Source organism: Peromyscus leucopus, chromosome 2 (genome assembly GCF_004664715.2).
Source record: "Peromyscus leucopus breed LL Stock chromosome 2, UCI_PerLeu_2.1, whole genome shotgun sequence".
Lineage (NCBI taxonomy): Eukaryota > Metazoa > Chordata > Mammalia > Rodentia > Cricetidae > Peromyscus > Peromyscus leucopus.
Window position 1 is genome coordinate 112,914,321 of NC_051064.1, and position 19,150 is coordinate 112,933,470.

At 36.2% G+C, this 19,150-nt stretch overlaps 1 protein-coding gene across 1 annotated transcript in view; it reads left to right on the plus strand.

The window, feature by feature from the left end:
- Faf1 (Fas associated factor 1) overlaps positions 1-19,150 on the plus strand; it is a 337,162-nt gene that overhangs the window by 68,183 nt on the left and 249,829 nt on the right. Inside the window, exons 3-4 of the mRNA XM_028888986.2 lie at positions 3,405-3,451; positions 14,237-14,439. Of these exons, the coding sequence (XP_028744819.1) occupies positions 3,405-3,451; positions 14,237-14,439 (250 nt within the window). The remainder of the gene's footprint in view (positions 1-3,404; positions 3,452-14,236; positions 14,440-19,150) is intronic.

Below are 19,150 nucleotides of genomic sequence, written 5' to 3' on the forward strand. Positions count from 1 at the left end.
GTTACTTTCAGTTCTTTTGGCTATCTATCTAAAGTAGGATTGCTATTTATACCCCCAAATACTTAAAGTGGATGACTTACAGCTATGGCAAAGTATTATGGCACTTTTGAGAAGGGAAAGGGTTTCACTTGACTCTGAATTTATGCTAGCTTGTGGAGAGATCAGGTGTATGGGCCAAGGCTGGAAACTATGGAAATGCAATTCCAGAGGGACTGTGATGGTGATTTAGACCAGAGTGAGTAGAAGGTCAGTCAGAGTCTACATTTTGGACATAAAGAATTCTTTATAGATTCAGCATAGATTTTAAAATATACAGTATGTGAGAAAGAAGGGAGTTGAGAACGACTTTTTTTTTTTTTTTAATTTTAGAAACAGAATTATTAGAACTAAGGTCTGGACCAGGAACATCTTCCTAGCTACCAGGAACATCTCCCTAGCTACCCAAAGCAGAAGCCTGAGATCTTTGTTAGTCTTCTTCAACTTCTGTCTCATATTACTGACCAAATGCATGCTCTTAAAGGGAAGGTGTAAGTTGAAAATTGTTTTCTCATTATGTTCTGACTAAATGAAAATTTGTTGTTTTGTTATTTTGAGACAGAGACTTACTCTGTAGCATAGGCTTTGCCTCAAACTTGGCAATCTTACTGTCTCAGCCTCTTGAACGCTGGGATTACAGGCATGAGTCACATACCCAGGTTATGCAAACTCTTAATGCCTTTATGTCTTATAATCTAATTCACATATATATTTACAGTCTTTCACTGCTACCTGACCCAAGCCTTTCTTAAAGTCATACAAAACTTGTTTCCTGAATAGTCTAAAAACAATGTTTATACTTTTGCACTTGAAAAAAAAATTCCAGGTGTGGTGGCACATTTTCAAAACCAACACTTGGGAGGAAGAGGTGTGAGGCAGGGGCAGAGGTAGAGGGGCAGAGGCAGGGAGGCAGAGAACCAGAAAGGCAGAGGCAGAATCTCTGTGAGTTCCAGGCCAGCCTGGTCTACAGAGTAAGTTCCAGGATAGCCAAGGCTATAGAGACCTGTCTTGAAAACCCAACAACAACAACAACAACAATAACCCAACCAAAACCAAACCAAACCACAGCAAGAAAACTAGTACAAATAAAAACAGAATCCTCTCCTCATGCTCTTACCCTTGTCTCTTCCTACAGAAGCTCTGCTTTTAGAGGTGTGTTGGGTACCATCCTTCTTCCCAGCGACATTGAGATGACTTGTATTATTTTGTCTTATTACATCCTTTATGTTCCTCTACCAAGACCTCATTAAAGAGAAGAAAAAAATCATCAACTTTGAAGTAATACTGAAGAATACTTGAAGAAAGTCTGCAGAAAGATGCCATATTAAAATGTTTGAAAAGTAAGGGCTGGAGAGATGGCTCAGCAGTTTATAGTGTGTATGTTTTTAAGAAAACCCAAGTTCAGTTGCCACCGTCCACATTGGGTAGCTCATAACTGCCTGTAACTCCAGCTCCAGGGAATCTGGCACCTCTGGCCTCTGTAGGTACCTACAATCATATACACATATCCACCGCCTCATGCACACATACATATACACATTTAAAAATAGTAAAAGATCTTTTAAAATACATTTGAAAAATAGTAATTTAGAAGAAAAGTTTATAAGAATGAACTTAAATGTAATTGGTTGTTAGCAATAACCTTTTATAGTTTGGAAAATTTAAAATTACTCAAGAAAAATGATTTTCTTTTCATTTCAGAAAGGATGAAATATTAGGAGTCTTTTTGAGGACACACTGACTCATTGAAAAATTACTTAATTTTACTCATGTGTATGTGTGTGTGCTTGCTTGTATGTGTGTACACCACATTTGTACAGGACCCACTGAGGCCAGATGGAGCTATTGGATCTCCTAGAACTGGAGTTAAAAGGGGTTGTGAGCTACCCAATGTAGGTGTTGGAAACTGAACCTGGATCCTTTACAAGACTATCAAGGACTCTTTATTAACCACTGAGCTATCTTTTCAGCTCCCACATTAGTTTATAATTATAATCTTGTATTCTATTTTAGACCTCTATTTTAGTGTGGACATTTATATCTACTCTTATTTCTTTAACTTGCCACTATGTAAGTAGGGAAATTTTCATCTCATTTTCTTTCTTACAGCTCACTAGACTAACAGTATAAATGAGGCAGAAGCTAGAAAGTGCCTACTTTATAGCTATTGAGAGAGAGACTTCTTTAGAAGTTCACATTGATATAAATGATAATGCTACTATGGGGATAAGATTGTAGTAAGAATACCTTTCTTCTTAGGACATAATCCATGAGAATAATAGGATTCTGCCTTGTTCACAACTCTTGTATTAGTGCCCAGACAGTTCTGGGTTACTAGCTAAAAATATTGTTGGCTAGGTTCATGCTAGATTGTATATAAGGGGTCAGTAAATGGCAAGATGGGAATTGTGAATGCTAAAGTACTAATACCGGTGTGTTAAATATCTGTTGCTTGCGTAATTTGAAATTATTTGAATTCTTACATATTGCATGGAAACAACTTGAAAAAAAAAAGGAATTGATTTCTGTACTTTCAGGATTTTCCAGAAATGGAAAAAAGTAGATGATGAAACAAAGCTAATACTGCAATAATTATTACTCTCTTTCATAAACTTCCCAAACATGGAATTTGCAAGATTTAGTTCTACCATTTAATTTGATCTGCTAATAATGCATATTGTCACATAGAAATACATTTATCATTTTTATTTTCAATAGATATTTGAATTTCTTTTCTATGTACTGATTGCATACTTGAAATGTATTAGTTTTAGCATTATTTTCATTTATATGCAAACTAGAGACTCACTTTTTAATACCTCAGATTATACTTCAATCATTTGAATATAAAGTGGAATGTGTGGGAATGAGGAGGTAGAAAGCAGAAATTATCAGAAGTGTGAAGAAAAGAAGCTCACAGATTTGAAAGAACTTTTGAACAACTAGGCTATTAGGGAAGCCAGAATGGTCCAACATTCGACTTAGGAAAAATTACCTCTTGAGTAGTTTTGTTAGAACATAGTATTGATTGGTCAATTTCAATTCACTCAAGGTCCATACTCCTTGGAGAGTCTAATTGGTTTATGCAGTGCCATCATTATTGACATAGTTCCAACAGCATTATGAACACAAATAATTCTCCAAAGGAAAAACAAGAGTCTTAATGAAAAGCTTTCTAAATACTGTATTTTATTACGGTAAGGTAGAAGCACTTAACAGAAGATGCTTTTTATTGCTAAGAGAACATTCAGTATTTTGTTTAAATAAATATTTCAAGTGTGTTTACTTCCTTTTATGGCATTATCATTTCGCTAGCTCAGTTACGTATTTTGTTAAATTCTTTCCCTCCCTTTTTTTTCCCATTTCAGGCAGCTATCAATGGTGTAATACCCCAGGAAAATGGCATTCTACAAAGGTATGTTACAAAACACTTAATGATTTGATGACAGTTTATCAGAATGAAGAAGAAACATTTACCAATTTGGGGGGTTCACTCTTTAAAAAAAGATTTATGCTTATTTTATGTGTATGAATGCTTTTGCTTGCATGTATGTAAGTATAGCATTTGCATGCAGTGCCTGCAAAGGCAGCCCAGAAGACAGCATTGGGTACTGTGGAACAGGAACTGAAGCTTCAGGTAGTTGTAAGTTGTCATGTGAGTCCTGGGAACCAAATGTGGGTCTTCTGCAAGAGCAGTTGTCTCTTAACTGCTGAGCCAACTCCATAGTGCTAGCTCCTGGGCTCACCTTTTAGTGGAGCTTTAGACTTTGGGTCAGTAAGTTCATTAAAACAGGCATTGTTCTTTTATATCATTTGTTAATAAGTTCTCTGAAGTTAGTTATTTCTCTAACATTTTCAACCAATCCTCTGCCCTTCTTTGGAACAGGGTCTTGTATATACCTGTCTTGTCTTGAGCTCCCTGTGTAGCTATATCTGGTCTTAAATCACTCTTTCTCCTGCTTCTGTGACCCAAGTGCTGGTAGTACAGGCGTGAGAAGTCTTATTACTAGAAAAATCTATATTTTTTGCCAGTTGGAGAATATAAACTCTTAGAGTGATTTGGTGATTTTCATTTTTTCTAAAATCTTCTTTTTAGTCTTAAGATGGAAGGAACTGAAAATAAGACATGGCACAATAGCTTCAGAGTATGGTTGTCACCTGACAATTAAGGCTTTCTAACTCAGGACAACTTGTAGCAGTTTCAGTACCTCTTTAATAATGACACGTCCCAGAGCACAGAACTATTACTCTATCTGAACTGTTAACATGTGGATTAGTTTTATTGGCTTTCTGTCTTTGTTACAGGTAAAATTGGAAGATGATCCTAAGAGAGAATTATAATATTTAAAACATACTTAAAAAGAAGTGGATGATTTTTTTCTTTTTTCCCTTTGAAAGTGGGAGATTTCTGGATTAAAATAACTCAGTTTAAAGTCAGAGGAGATAAAACAATTTTTCCTTCCAAGCATAGTTTAATTTTTTTGATATTTGCACCTTCTGTTCTTTTAGTTTAGACTCTTGGCTTGAGCTTTGGTGCCTGGGACTTCTAAGTCACAGAAGCATGCTCTGCTGAGTGCGCATGAGGCAAGCAGAAATGGTGGACTAGGAATAAAGTTGTGGAGAGGAAGAAAAGCACTCTTGTAACAGCATAAAAAATTATACCTGATTTGCAAAATTGTGCTATATTTGGTAGGAAACTGTATTTAGGATGGAAACAAAAATCTGCTTGTTGCCTATACCACTTTTAATGATTTAGTGGAAAGCTATTTTCTAGTTCACCCTTAAAATTTGTCACATGTTTGATTCAGAGTAAATATGGCTGATATCCAGAGTCTGTACCACAGCATTTTTTGGTTTTGGTTGGAAGGGTGATTAAAAGCATTCAATTAGCTCTATTGAAGATCTTGTCCCAGAAAAGCAATCCAGTTAATTACAGGAACTTCCTTCATGTTCACTTATTTTTGTTTTGTTTTTTAAATAATTTTTATGGTGTAAGTATGCTATTCTTTTTTAATTTTAATTTTTTAATTAATTAATTAATTAATTTTTCTATTATCAGCTTGATATAGTATAAATTCTTATCTTAATAGTGAAATGTTTTATTGATGCTTGCTTAGTAATTGAGTAAAACCAAAACTTATTATCAACCACAGTCCTCCTAGGGTCCCCCGTGCTATATATATAGCCTCCATGGTTCTGTGGGTTGCGGTCTGATTGTTCACTTCTATAAATTTGGTTTAGAAAGCTGTAGACCACTGAGTAGCACTCCACTGTCATCTTGACTAAGTGCTGTTACCACATTCTGTGCCACTGTCTCCTCAGTGAGTGCGGAAGACGACATACTGGACTTCAAAGCATTGCTGTGGTAACTGCAGATATCCTTTTTCCCTGCAAATCTTCCACCTCTCTTGTTTTTTGCTTTGTGTGTGTGTGTGTGTGTGTGTGTGTGTGTGTGTGTGTGTGTGATGAGAAATTTAGTATCCTCTAGTAAATACTATAGTATTTAGGGTCTAAATTTGATCAGAGTTGGGTTTTATTAGCTTTTTTTGCCTCTTTCTGAAGAATGAATCATGCCTGTGTAAGAAAATAAGTTGTGTCTAATAAATTTCTCAACTGTTTCCTTCCTGTGTTCTTTAGTTTTAAGATCACTGTGAATTTACATAACTGAAAATAGTTCTTGTGTGTCTGCTGACAAAGGAAAATAGAAGAGCCCTTCTTGAATTCTTCCATAGTTAGCACTAAAAGTAGAAGACACAGTGCTAGATATGCATGTAGTCACTTAAAAGGGTTTTGTGTCTTTGATTTAAGGTAAATATAGCTTATATAGAACTGACTCTTAGTTTATACTTTAATAGAAGAGCAGAATCAAATAGTTTAGTATTTCTATGCATCTCAGGTTTATATCTCTTGCTGAGATAAAATATCTCAACCAAAACAACTTACGGGAGAAAGGGCTTATTAGCTCACTTCTGTCCTCTCTCATTAGTTAACATAATCAAGATAGTCCTTCACAGCAATGCCCACAGGCCAACCTGATCTAGATACCTTTTTCCAGGTGATTCTAGATCGTGTCAAGTTAATAATTAAAGATAACCATCACATTATCTATTCTATTTATATATATTGAAATTTATGTATTATAAGATACTATCATGAGATACAGAAGTTTTGATAGTAAATAGTTGCTGGACAAATTACAAAAGATGTAATTCTTTTGACCATAGGTTATAAAACTTTTTGGAGTTTGATTGTTGGAACCCTCGTAGTGGAAAGAGAGGACCAGCTCCCACAGTTTGTCCACTGACCTCCACTTGATCTGTTGGACACACTCACACACACACACACACACACACACACACACACACACACTCACTCACTCACTCACTCACTCACTCACTCACTCACTCACTAACACTTAAAAATTAGAAAGAGAAATTTAAAAAAAAAGTTATGCCCTTTTTTCATTGTTCTTTTTTCTGGAAGATCAGTAAACATGATCTGTCATAACTTGTGTTTTAAGATATTTTCCTTTGGGTAAGAAAGTTGAAATTCAGCACCTGTATATAATATCTTTGTCTCCCAAATTTATTTTTACAGTCATTTTAGTTACATATTTTAATTAGATACTAATAAAGACAGGAACTTTTATCCCTGATTCATAGTTAAGGCTAATAAGGCGTGAAGTGGCTTGACCCAGATGGTTCAGCATGATGTTGCTGGAGTAGGGAGTATCTTCTGGTTCAGCATGTCCTTTGACCTTTCTTCTTGGACTGTCTCAATACTACATTGTGTTTTTAATGATTGTGTCTTACGCAGTCACTCATTCTCTTGTAAGTGAACATCAAGTTTGCACATGGACCTGCTGGGTAAAGCCACGAAGAACCCGAGAACGGGCTCCCACAGGAGAGCAGATGTTATGTTTAAAAAACGAGCTTTATAAATTAGTAGTATAACTCTACTTATTCACTAAGTGGGCGCTATTTATCAATTACTTATTTCATGACCCATAAAAGTATATAGTATACTCATTTTTTATTGCTTAGCATAATCACATTTAGGAAAGACAGGTTTATTTCCAAATCTTGAGTGTTACACTTTTAGAATATATAATGTTAAACCTTCAGAATGTGTAAGTGCCCAGGTATTCTGGTTTAGTAAAATGTCCATTAAAACAATCTGAATTGATTTATAAATTTGCCTTGAGAACAAATGTGGTTTTATTTGAGAGGTGTACCCAGAGACTTTGCCATGGAATGAACTTCTGAAAGTTGGAATAATAAGCAAATGCAGAGTTCCTATTAACTTAGCCTTTTCCTTACTACCTCCTGGAGCCTGAGTGCTTTGTAGAGAAAGCTGAGCACTCCTCTGCTGAGATTTAGACCTGAAATAGACCCGCCCCCATCAGTGTCTCTTAAAAATGATCTTCGTTGTTTCAACCATATTTTATTTTATGTATAGCTATATTTTACATATTTAGTAATACTATAACATAATGATTGATATAGTTGTAAGCAGTAGAATAAGGGGAAATGTTCAGATTACAAAACCTCTTCCCCAAGAACACATTAAAAAGAAAACCTTTCTCTAAATGGGTCAATGTGACAAATCTATTCAGTGACTGGTCATGTCCAGTTCCTGTTGTGCCATCGATTGATGGAGTTAAAAAGAAAGTCCAACTTTCACAATTTTTGCCTCAAAAACATATATTCAGTTCTTTTGGGAGGCAAAGATGGTTCTTGCTTCTTCAATACATAGAAAGCTGAATTTACCTATCAACCATTAAAAAAATAAAAACTATGATGGAGTCAAAACTAGAAAAAATATTAGCTTTTTATCCTTTCATGATTCATGGATCTTTTTTTCTATTCTCATTCTTCCTCATTACCTAATATTGTCTTTTCTTTTTACCCTTTCTAAATTTTTAGGTTTTGCTCACACTTCCACCTTTTTCCAGTGCCTTTATTATTATTATTTTTTTTTTAATAATTTTTGATTAGAAAAGTATAGTGGTCTCAAAAAACCAACAAACCAAATCCTCCCCCAAACCAAAAGAACCCAAAAAGGAAAAGTGTAGTGGAGGAAGTCAAATGATATGTTGGTTATTTTAAAAATGAAAGAAAACTATTTTTGAGACCTGTTTGTTAAGGATCAATAACCAAAAATACTGGATGGGGGATTTCAACCATTGTAAAATTGAAGGAGTTTCATGTAGGGAATCAATTGTAAAGATGGGGAGGAGGTTGAAAGAGCAAACAGTAGATACTAAGACAAAACAGAGTGAAAAATAGTGTGACTGAGAAGAAACACAAAGGGGCTGGGCAAACAGCTGGGAACCTTCCTGAAGGTAGAAGAGAGAACTGATTCTGCAGAGTGTCTTCTGACCTCCACACAGGCACTGTGGCATGCGTGTCTACACAAACACATGCACACTGTGATGGATGATATTATTTGCTAACTTGGTACTTTGAAAGCAAGCCTCTGGGTACACCTTTGATTATCTCCATTGAGTTTAGCCTCTGAGAATTTCTGTAGGATATTATTTTGATTATATTAAATGATCTAAGAAGATCCAGTCTAAAAATGAGCAGCACTATTCCCTAGGAGGAGGATTCTGAACTGCTTAAGAGCAGTGAAGGTGAGCTGTGCATAGGAATGCATGCTTAATTCATTGCTCTTTGTTCTATATTATGGATGTGATAGGAGGAATAGTTCCCTCAGGCACCTGCTGTCTTGACTTCTTTGCTGTGATAGCCTGCAGCTTGGACCTAGGAGCTAAAATAAGCCCTTTCTCCCTTAAATTGTGCTTGTCATGGTATTTTATCACAGCAGCAGCAAAGACGCTAACACACCCGCATGTACAATTTAAAAAATTAAGAACACAAAAAAACCTGACTTTTGTGAATGATATTACAATAGAGTGAATAGTATTTTTGGTATACTTGCTGCTGGTAGGTTCTTATTGATAGCATTAATGTTCAGACTGAAAGAAGAATGTGTGGATGCGTGTGTGCACACATGTGCTTGGGTTACTAAAGGCCTGGATTCTGTTAATGGTCATAAAACTGTAGTTATTATTAGTTTTTTTTTTCTTTTCCTTTAGTCTGTGTTCCTTATTTTTAGCCAACATCATTAGTTTTTAATATTTTTTACCTGGTAGAACATCACAAACCTTCATTTTTGAAAAAATCAATATCCTTAATGAATCTGTTTTTTATTAGTTGTAAATTTCCAGTAACTCTTAACTGGACATAGTCCACAAAGTCTTTTGGGCTGCAAACAGCATCAGCTGTGTAATACTAACCCGAGGATTTTTCCCTTGGTAATCAGGATTGGTAATAGTGATAACTCTAGCTAATACCTCTCCATTACTGGTGGTTCAGTACCAGCTGACATTCTGAACTTCTGATTCAGTAGAAGTGTTATGAAAACATTATATACCTCTGAGATCTGCAATCTCTGAATCATGATAGTCCAAATTGCAGAAAGCAAAAATTTACTGGACATAGTCAAATAACTACAACCACTGCTCAGTTCCTATAACATATTTTCTGGTAGTTTGATAAGTATGGTATTTTTGTCACTATTGTAAAGAATATGCCATATTCTTTAAGAGGGAGCCTTCAAGCTGGGCGGTGGTGGCGCATGCCTTTAATCCCAGCACTCCGGAGGCAGGCGGATCTCTGTGAGTTCGAGGCTAGCCTGGTCTACCTACCAAGTGAGTTCCAGGAAAGGCTCAAAGCTACACAAAGAAACCCTGTCTTGAAAAAAACCAAAAAAAAAAAAAAAAAAAAGAGGGAGCCTTCAATTTGGAGGTCATATCTTGCATCCTCTATCAATTGTTTAGAAAGTCACTGTTCTTTTAAGCTAACTAAAAGAAGACAATCACATTCATACATGAGCCCATTGCTGCAATTCTTCTGCTGTGGAAATGAGTTCCTTAGACACACTGTATGTGGGAAACAATAGATAGATAAAGTGTTTGCTAAACTTATGAATGGTGATACTGGAACCATCATTGACGTCAAGGAAGACAATTTATATCCCCCCCCCCTTTTTTTTTTGGAGACATGCTGTAGGATGTTCTGTATGTCAAATGTGTTGCTCTGATTGGTTATTAGTAAAACACTGATTGGCCAGTAACCAGGCAGGAAGTATAGGCGGGACAAGCAGAGAAGAGAATTCTGGGAAGTGGAAGGCTGAGGCAGAGATGCTGCCAGCCTCTGCCATGCTAAGCAACATGTAAAGATACTGGTAAGCCACAAGCCATGTGGCAACTTATAGATTAGTAGAAATGGGTTATTTTAAGATATAAGAACAGTTAGCAAGAAGCCTACCACGGCCATACAGTTTATAAGTAATATAAGTGTCTGAGTGATTATTTTATAAGTGGACTGCCAGGTGTGGCAGGACCCAGAGAGAAAACTCTCTAGCTACAGAGACAGGGTTTCTCTGTGTTGTTTTCATGCTTGTCCTGGATCTTACTCTGTAGACCATGCTGTCCTCGAACTCACAGAGATCCACCTGGTTCTGCCTCCCCAGTGCTGGGATTAAAGGCGTGTGCCACTGCCGCCCCGGCAACAATTTATATTCCAAAGAGTCTTTTTCATTGAAGACAGATGTTACCTATTACTAATCAGTTATAAATTTCTTGTGTACTATGACCTTGACCTATGACCTCTCTTCTCTCCAGGTTCAGCTTTAGCTGTGCTCACACTTTACTACCCTTCTTGGCATGACCTCATTATATATGAGTAACCCCAGACAGAAAGTAGAAAAGAGCTAACTAACCAGTGTCTTGTCACTGTATTAAGAGCCTTTTCTTCAGCAAGTAGGATGTGAAGAATATTCACTTCAGAATCAAATATTTTCATGTTCTTGACAAAACATTAACCTCATATTGCACATGATTCAACAAAGATTTGTATGTTAGGTTATCTCTGAGTGGCTAACCTGTGAGCAACCTCAACTTTTACACAATGGCACCCTTTCTGTCACTGCTGCTTTTCACATGTATCTTTTATTCAGAGTGTAATGTTGTAGCAGTCTGGTTTTGTTTTGCTCCAGTATGTTTTATGTATCTAATTTTTTCCTTCCAATCTAAGTGATTTCTTTCCCTGTTAATTAGTTGTGGATGGGAAATGCAAAGCCTAGCAGTAGGCCTTTGACTTGTTTTTTACTATTGGACTCTAGAAACATCACCAAGGTGGAAGGACTGATTTTTTTTTTTCCCTCCCCTCAAATACTGAGGATTGAACCTAGGACCTCTTGCATGAGACATGTGCTCCATCACTGAGCTGTGTATACTTGCTCTTGCTCACTTCCTTCATTTTTGTAATGCATGTATCTGTTGATCTCCAGCACCTGTGTGTTGAATCAGAATTTTGAGTTACCAGCAGTTCTGTTCTTTAGGTCATTACTCATTATCAACAGTGCAATGCTGTTCTGTATACTGTTTAGGTTACTAGAAGCTCTTCAGAACAGACTGTTATGACAGTGAGCGGGATAATTGATGTAAATTTTAAGAAAATGAAGTACAAGTACTGTGTACTCTATACTTGTCATGGTGCTTTGCAAATTAATCATAGAGAATAAAAATATGTGCACAATTATTTGTTAATAGCTTTAGGTTGTCTACAAGTTACACACATACACATATCCATACACATATATATTTTTTAATCTTGAGGATTTACTAGACTTCTAAGAAAAAAGCAACAGTGTAGGTAATCAAGCTGCCTAGAGAAAGCTTGCCTCAGGTGCTGAGAAGAGGAAGAGAAAAAGCTATGACTTTTGTAATGGAGGTAGGTTATCAGATGGTTCACCTACCCTTTCACTTGGTGGAAGGGGGGAGGGGAGACTTCAGAGAAAAAGTAGAAAAGTCAGAGCTATCTCTACCCAGTTACGTGTATCTATCCATTGTAGCACACTTGTTTCTTTCGCTCTTTGAGACTCTTTCATAATATGCGAGGCAGATTTGGACATCACACCCTTACTATGTGCATATTTTTTTGAGAACAATATTTTTTTTCTAGTCTGTGAGCAGACTGTTAGAGGTATTTACAGCTACTCAAGCTAAATTGTTATTTTTCCTTATGCAAATTATTTGAGTTTAACATACTTAATATTATTTCTATCCCCAGGATTTAGCTGATAGAATTTTCAAAGTTACAGTTGCTTTGGATATAAAGAATCTCTCAGTTAAAACCCTTTACTTGTTCCTTTAGAGTATGTGTAGATCTGATTTTAGAGGCAACAAGGGACTTTAAGGGTTTTTGTTGGAAATAGGACTTCCTTTTCAAGATAACTACCCCAAGGAAGAGACTTACAAGAAGTTCCAAGCAGTTAGAAGTTATTTGGTGCATTGTGTTGTGGCAGGATGTCCAGGAAGAGTCCTAATGGAGGCCCAAACATTGAACGTGTATTGGAGAACAGGGGCCTCGAACCAGACCAATGACTCTTTGCAGTGAATGCTTGCAAGTAGAGATGTATGGACTAAAGAGTATATGGTGTGACTTGTTGGGTCACACTACAGCTTCCATGATGAGATTTTTAATTCCTTCCCCCCTTTTTAATTTTTCTCATGTTATTTTCTTCATTTTTTTTTCTCTTGAATTTTGTTTTATTCGGGAGGGGAGGTTGGGTGGGCTGCAGGAGCGGAGGGATGGAAAATGAATAGAATCAAGATACATGATGTGAAAATACATAGAATAAATAAATTAATAAAAAAAAGAAGTTATTTGGCCTTCTTAGTCATGGAAGTATGAGCATAAAAGAGACTAAGAGATTTCAGGGTTTAAGAATCTTTTATATGAGTCCGCAAGGTATCTTTATTCTATTTTTTGGGTTCTCATTCTTTCTAAAATAGTACCTCAGCTTTCACAAGAGAATTAGAAAATATGCATGTTCAACTTCCACTATAATTCTGTAGTTTCCCAAATTAATTGAACTCATTTTCCGCAAGGTCATACCTGTTCTTAGAAGAAATAATAAACTCTTTATAAATGGCCATATTCAGAACTTTGTACTTTTATGACTTCAGCGGAACACTAAAAGCTGAGGTTGCCGCTTTCCTCTGTAACCTCTCCAACAGTCAGAAAGGAGCAGCACTCTTGCAGTCCTTGTTATTAGCTCTCCCAGAGTTCGCCATCGATTTCATCACCTTAGTCAGTTTTTGTTAAGAAAGAAAGGATTGAACAAATTAAAATTATATACTAAAGTGACAAAGATATTATAAAGGAAGTGGGGGGGGGTAATCTCTAGAGTAAAACTGAGTTGATTTTGCACACACAGGGAGAAATATGTCCCCTCTATTTTGTAAGAGCAAACAGTGAAAACATGTATGTGGGTTAGATTGGGGATTCAGTATTAAGAAAAGTCTCTTTGATGGCTCTATTTTCTTAACAAAATTCATCTTTTAAAACTAGGAGATAGGGGCTGGAGAGATGGCTCAGAGGTTAAGAGCATTGGCTGTTCTTCCAGAGGTCCTGAGTTCAATTCCCAGCAACCACATGGTGGCTCACAACCATCTGTAATGAGATCTGGCACCCTCTTCTGGTCTGCATGTATACATGCAGGCAGATCACTGTATACATATGAATAAATAAATCTTTAAAAAAAAACCTAGGAGATAGAATAATTAAAATTTTAAAGAAGTTTCAAAGTAGTTTTTCGTTGAAAATAGAAGTAGCAAGTCAAATAATGATTTATTGAGAGTGACTAGAAAGTACACTTAAATTTTTGAAAAAAGTGTGTGTGTGTGTGTGTGTGTGTGTGTGTGTGTGTGTGTGTGTGTGTGTAGACCAAAGGACAACTTGGAGGAGTTGGTTCTCTTCTTCTATCATATGTTCTTGGGATGAAACAGTTCATCAGGTCTGATATCAAGAGCTCCTACCCACTGAGTCATGTCACCAGCCTAAGACACTTTTTAATTCTCATTTTAAAATGATGTTTGACTAACATGGCAACATAAGGCAAAAATCCAGTTGTAAATGATATAAGGTATTAGAATAGATAGGTGAGGATGGGAGAGAAAACAATGTGACTGTTGGCCATTACTAAGGATTTATTAGAAGAAATAGAACTTGGCTTTACCACAAGTGTAGGCAAATTGATAAGAAGAACATGCAAGCCAGTGGAGAAGATCCTTGATGGCACTGTGTAATGAACTAGTGGTAATTTTTCTTTCCTGTCAACATTTTAGTGACTTTGGAGGTGAGACCATGCCAGGACCCACGTTTGATCCAGCAAGTCACCCTGCTCCAGCTCCAACCCCCTCCTCGTCAGCGTTCCGACCTGTAATGCCATCCAGGCAGATTGTGGAAAGGCAGCCTCGAATGCTGGACTTCAGAGTGGAGTACAGAGATAGGAACGTTGATGTGGTGCTTGAAGACAGCTGTACTGTTGGTAAGAATTACCTTCAGAAAGCCTTCATAAGTGAATCATACAGTAGGCAAATGCCAAGTTTACATAGTTATTTTCTTTTGAGTTGACTATCAACAACAAGGGGAAAAAAAAGCACATTGAATTGAATACTTTCTTGTACAGGTTATTGTACTCTAATTTGAATATATATTGTGGTGAGATTAAGGTAAGTTCAAGAATAATTTTTGATATACTGTTTTAACTCCCTTTCGTTGTGTGTTTTTGCCAATACAAAGCATTACTCTAAGGCACTGTACATACTTGACAAGCACTTGACTGTCAAGCTACATTCACAGTTCTGTAAATACAGTTTTAGGATTGCTGTAAACTAAACACCTAGGAGCTTCAGAAAATATTGTAATTATTCAGTACATTGCATACCAGTCCTGCAACTAAAGCATACTAATTTTTATTCTGTTGTATCTGTTTTGTACTGCTACAATTAGATAAGCATAACTAATTTTAGTGAAGAACGTTAAAATTAATTTTCTCATATTTCTGCTGGGAAGTCTTAAGATTAAGTCACCGGTGGGTTCACAGTTTAGTGATGCCTTCTGTCTGCTTCTAGGATGGAACTTTATGTATTCTCTGGAGGTGATGAGTAAAGTACCATGACCTTACATCACAGAAGGCAGAAAAGGCAAAAGAAATGGAGTCTCTTTGTTAAGCACTTTAATAATAATCTCTTTCACAGAAGTGGGGCCTTTGTTGACTAAATTACCCCCTTAAAAGCTCTGCTTCTTAAGTATCTTTAATTAAAAATTTTTATATTTTGAGAATTTCATACATGAGTACTTTGCTTAGATTATTGTCACCTTTTCTCTTTCTCTCCATCTCCACCCATGTTCCTTCTGCTCTCTCTTTTAGTTCGTGACCTTTATTTCTTTAATTATTATTGTTACATTCACTTACTATAATTAATTCAAAATGCTTTATAAGGTAAATATTGTTACTGTGTGATATGTATTACTCATGTATCTCTTCACAGTCTAGTTATATTTGTCCTGCATCACAGTTATTCTCTCACAATTAAATTGATGCCAGTCAGGACTCATGTTGTGAACCTTCTCTTTGCTACTTTTGGCATAAATATTCAAGGCACACTAGTAGATAATATTTAGGACTTTTTTTTCCACTGCATTTGATTTGCTAAACTTGACACGTTCTGCCACTTACTGTTTGAATCTCTATTTGCACCTCCTTTGTTACAGTTCAGGAGTTGGTTTCTCTCATGTGTAACTAAAATAATTTCTCTATGTAATTTACATATGTTCCTTTTCTTCTCTTATAGTTTCCATATTCAGCCTAGTTTACTTTTTCTAAATCACAAATCCCTTTGTGTGTGTTTAAGCTACTTCCTGTCCCTCACATTGTATTTGTTTGACTTTCCTGGAAACCTCCATTGTAGGCTTAAGGATCTTGTGTGAATCTCCTCTGTGATGCCATTCTTAACCTCCGTGGATGAATACTTTAAAAAGTGGATCTTTTTTTTTTTTATTTCTTTCTTTTTTTTTTTTTAAATTTTTATTTGCATTGGTGTTTTGCTGCATGTATGACTATGTGAGGATATCAGATCTTGAGTTACAGACAGTTGTGAGCTGCCATGTGGGTGCTGGGACTTGAACCCAGGTCCTCTGGAAGAGCAATCAGTACTCTTAACCACTGAGCCATCTCTCCAGTCTCTAAAAAGTGGATCTTAAAGAGCAATTCTTTCTTTGTGTTTAAAGTTTCCCTTCCTAGTGTTAACTTCTTAATCTTAGAAGAAAAGGTCTAATTTTAAAATTTCTTTCTCTATTCATAGTATGGCACAGTCATACCTATTGAGGAAATGGTTGGCTGCATAAAGAGTGTAGGGGTGTGTGTTTATATAGATTAGCTTACCCAAAATAGGACATTTGAAAATAGACACAGTAATTTTTGTGACCTGAATATAATTGTTGTAGAATGTCTTACTGTTTTCAGGAATTGAATAAATGTTAATTTTTCTATAGGAAAGAGCTGATCAATAAGATAATGCCTCCCCCGACCCTTTTTTTGCGTTATTACCAGATAGATAGATCCAGGATTAAAAAACAAGGCTAAAATCAGTTAAGAAAGTTATACCAGAGTGACACCTAGTGGTGGCTGCATTGACTGGTTAATGGTTTTCCTGTCCTGTTTATTTCTTCTTCAGTTTCATACCTAAAACTTTCTAGTTTTGTTTTTCTAATCTTGAATAATTTAAAGGTATTTTAAAGGACTCATCCTTTTGTAAAGTACTTCTTGTCTAAAATATCCTTGTGGTATCTTTGAGGGTAAGGGGTTTTTATGTATTATTGTGTCTCCAGAATCTAGCAAAGGATTTTATGCCAGTATTTGTTTTTGTTCTGTCAGTGCTGTGAACAAACTTATGTTTGCTAGGTCCATTCAGCATGGCCTTAGTTCTATTTCTGGAATGCATTAGAAAATAATAGATCTATTATCAAGTTGAGTAATTTGTCTCTCCTGCCCATCCTCTTTTAATCTACTTTTTAAATAGATTATTTATTTTTACTTCATGTGCATTCCTGTTTTCTTTGCACGTATGTCTATGTGAAGGTGTCGGATCCCCTGAAACTGGAGTTACAGGCAGTTATGAATTGCTGTGTGTGTGCTGGGAATTGAACCCGGGTCCTTTGGAAGAGCATCATCTGGAAGAGCAGCCTTAACTGCTCTTAACTGCTGAGCCATCTCTTGAGCCCCTTAATTTATTTTTAAAAAGCTATGTTTATTATATTGAATACCATTTTAGTTTAAAAGAATGAGCTTAAAAATATAAACATTTAAAGCGTTTGCCACATTCATTTTCAGTCTGAAAAAGTACTTCACATTATATAAACCAGTTTTGTCCAGAATCTGTGAATTTCAGTTTTTGTCTCAACCCTGTGAATCAGAATAGCTAGGTAACCTTTGGCAAATGCCTCAACCACTCCAGAGCTTCAGACATGTTTTGTGAATAATAAGTACCAAGTAGGTTTTTTTGGGAGGAGGATGTTGTTGTTACTAGTAATTGTAAAAAGGGAAGCATGGTTGCCTTATTTACCTTGTAAAGATATTGTGAGGGTTAAATGAATGACTTGTAGAGTCTGTAGAGCATACAGTTACAGATTTTACTTTTGAGGAGTAGAGGCAGTGTATGTTGTATGTGACTGTTGGTTGCTCTGTGCTCAGGTTGTGAACTTTGTGTCATCTATTGTGTACTACCAAAGCACAGAGTCATTTGAAAATCTAAGTTAGCAGCACATTTTGCTAAATTGAATTGAACTGTAATTTTAATATGCATAGTTATATCATTGAAATATATCTTTAACCTAGCTTCATGCTCTTGATGGACATTTATTCTTTTATATATAAATATGTGCATGAGGTGTAATGTGATATATCTGTTCATATATACATTGTAGAATGAGCAAATCAGGTTAATTAATATCATCAATATGTGTTAGGAAAATGTAAAATTCTCTTTTAAAAGCAATTTTGAAATGTGAAATGCATTATTAACTATATTCATTATAATTTGCAATAGATTATTTGGAATTATTCTTCCCACCTGATTGAACCTTTGCTCCTTTGACTGACATTTCCCCTTTCCTAGATTTTTTTTTTAAACTTATTTATTTATTAAGTATACAGTGTTCTGCAGGCCAGAAACGGGCACCACATCTCATTACGGATGGTTGTGAACCACCACATGGGTGCTGGGAACTGAACTCAGGACCTCTGGAAGAGCAGTCAGTGCTCTTAACCACTAAGCTATCTCTCCAGTACCAGTTCCCCTTTCTTTACCCTGACTCTTTCCTCAGCCTTAATTTTCTCCTAGACTGTAGTAACCACTATTCTACTGTCTGCTTATATGCGTTTTCTTTCTTAAATTTCACATATAAGCAATTATGCATAGTTTATTTAGCTAGTTTTTATGGTTGCAAATGACACAATTTTGTTCTTAATTGTAGCACAAATCTTAAAAGTTCTTATTAATAAAAACAAACCCAGAACCAGTTATTGGGGTGAATGTTGGAAGATCAGAGAAGCAGAACAGGCCACAGCCACCTCGCCTCACCAGCTTCTCAGCTGATCCTATTTCTTCAGACTGGAAGCCTCTGAGTCTTCATCCAAAATGAATCTCAGCTGAACTGCTGCTCGAAGCCTAAAAGCTTAACCAGGCTTCCTAGTTTTCACACCTGATATACCTTTTTGCTTTCTGCCATCACTTCCTGGGATTAAAGGCTCACTTCCTGGGATTAAAGGTGTGAGTCACCATGCCTGGCTGTTTCCAGTGTGGCTTTAAACTCACAGAGATCCATATGGATCTCTGCCTCCCAAGTGATAGGATTAAAGGCGTATGTGCCACTATTTCCCGGCCTCTATATCTAGTGGCTGTTCTGTTCTCTGGCCCCAGATAAGTTTATTAGGGTGCACAATATTTTGGGGAACACAATACTACCACACTTAAGGATGAATAGTATTCTATAACATACATACATATAACCCATTAAATAATACCCATTCACCTGTTGTTGGCATTTAGGTTACTTTCATTTCTTTGCTACTGTGAGTGATGCTACAGTGAGCAGGGATGTATAGATTTCTTTCAGCATAATGATTACAGCTTCTTTGGATTTTTGCTCAGATGTGATATTTTTCTATCTAGATTCACATTTTAAAATCTGTGTTC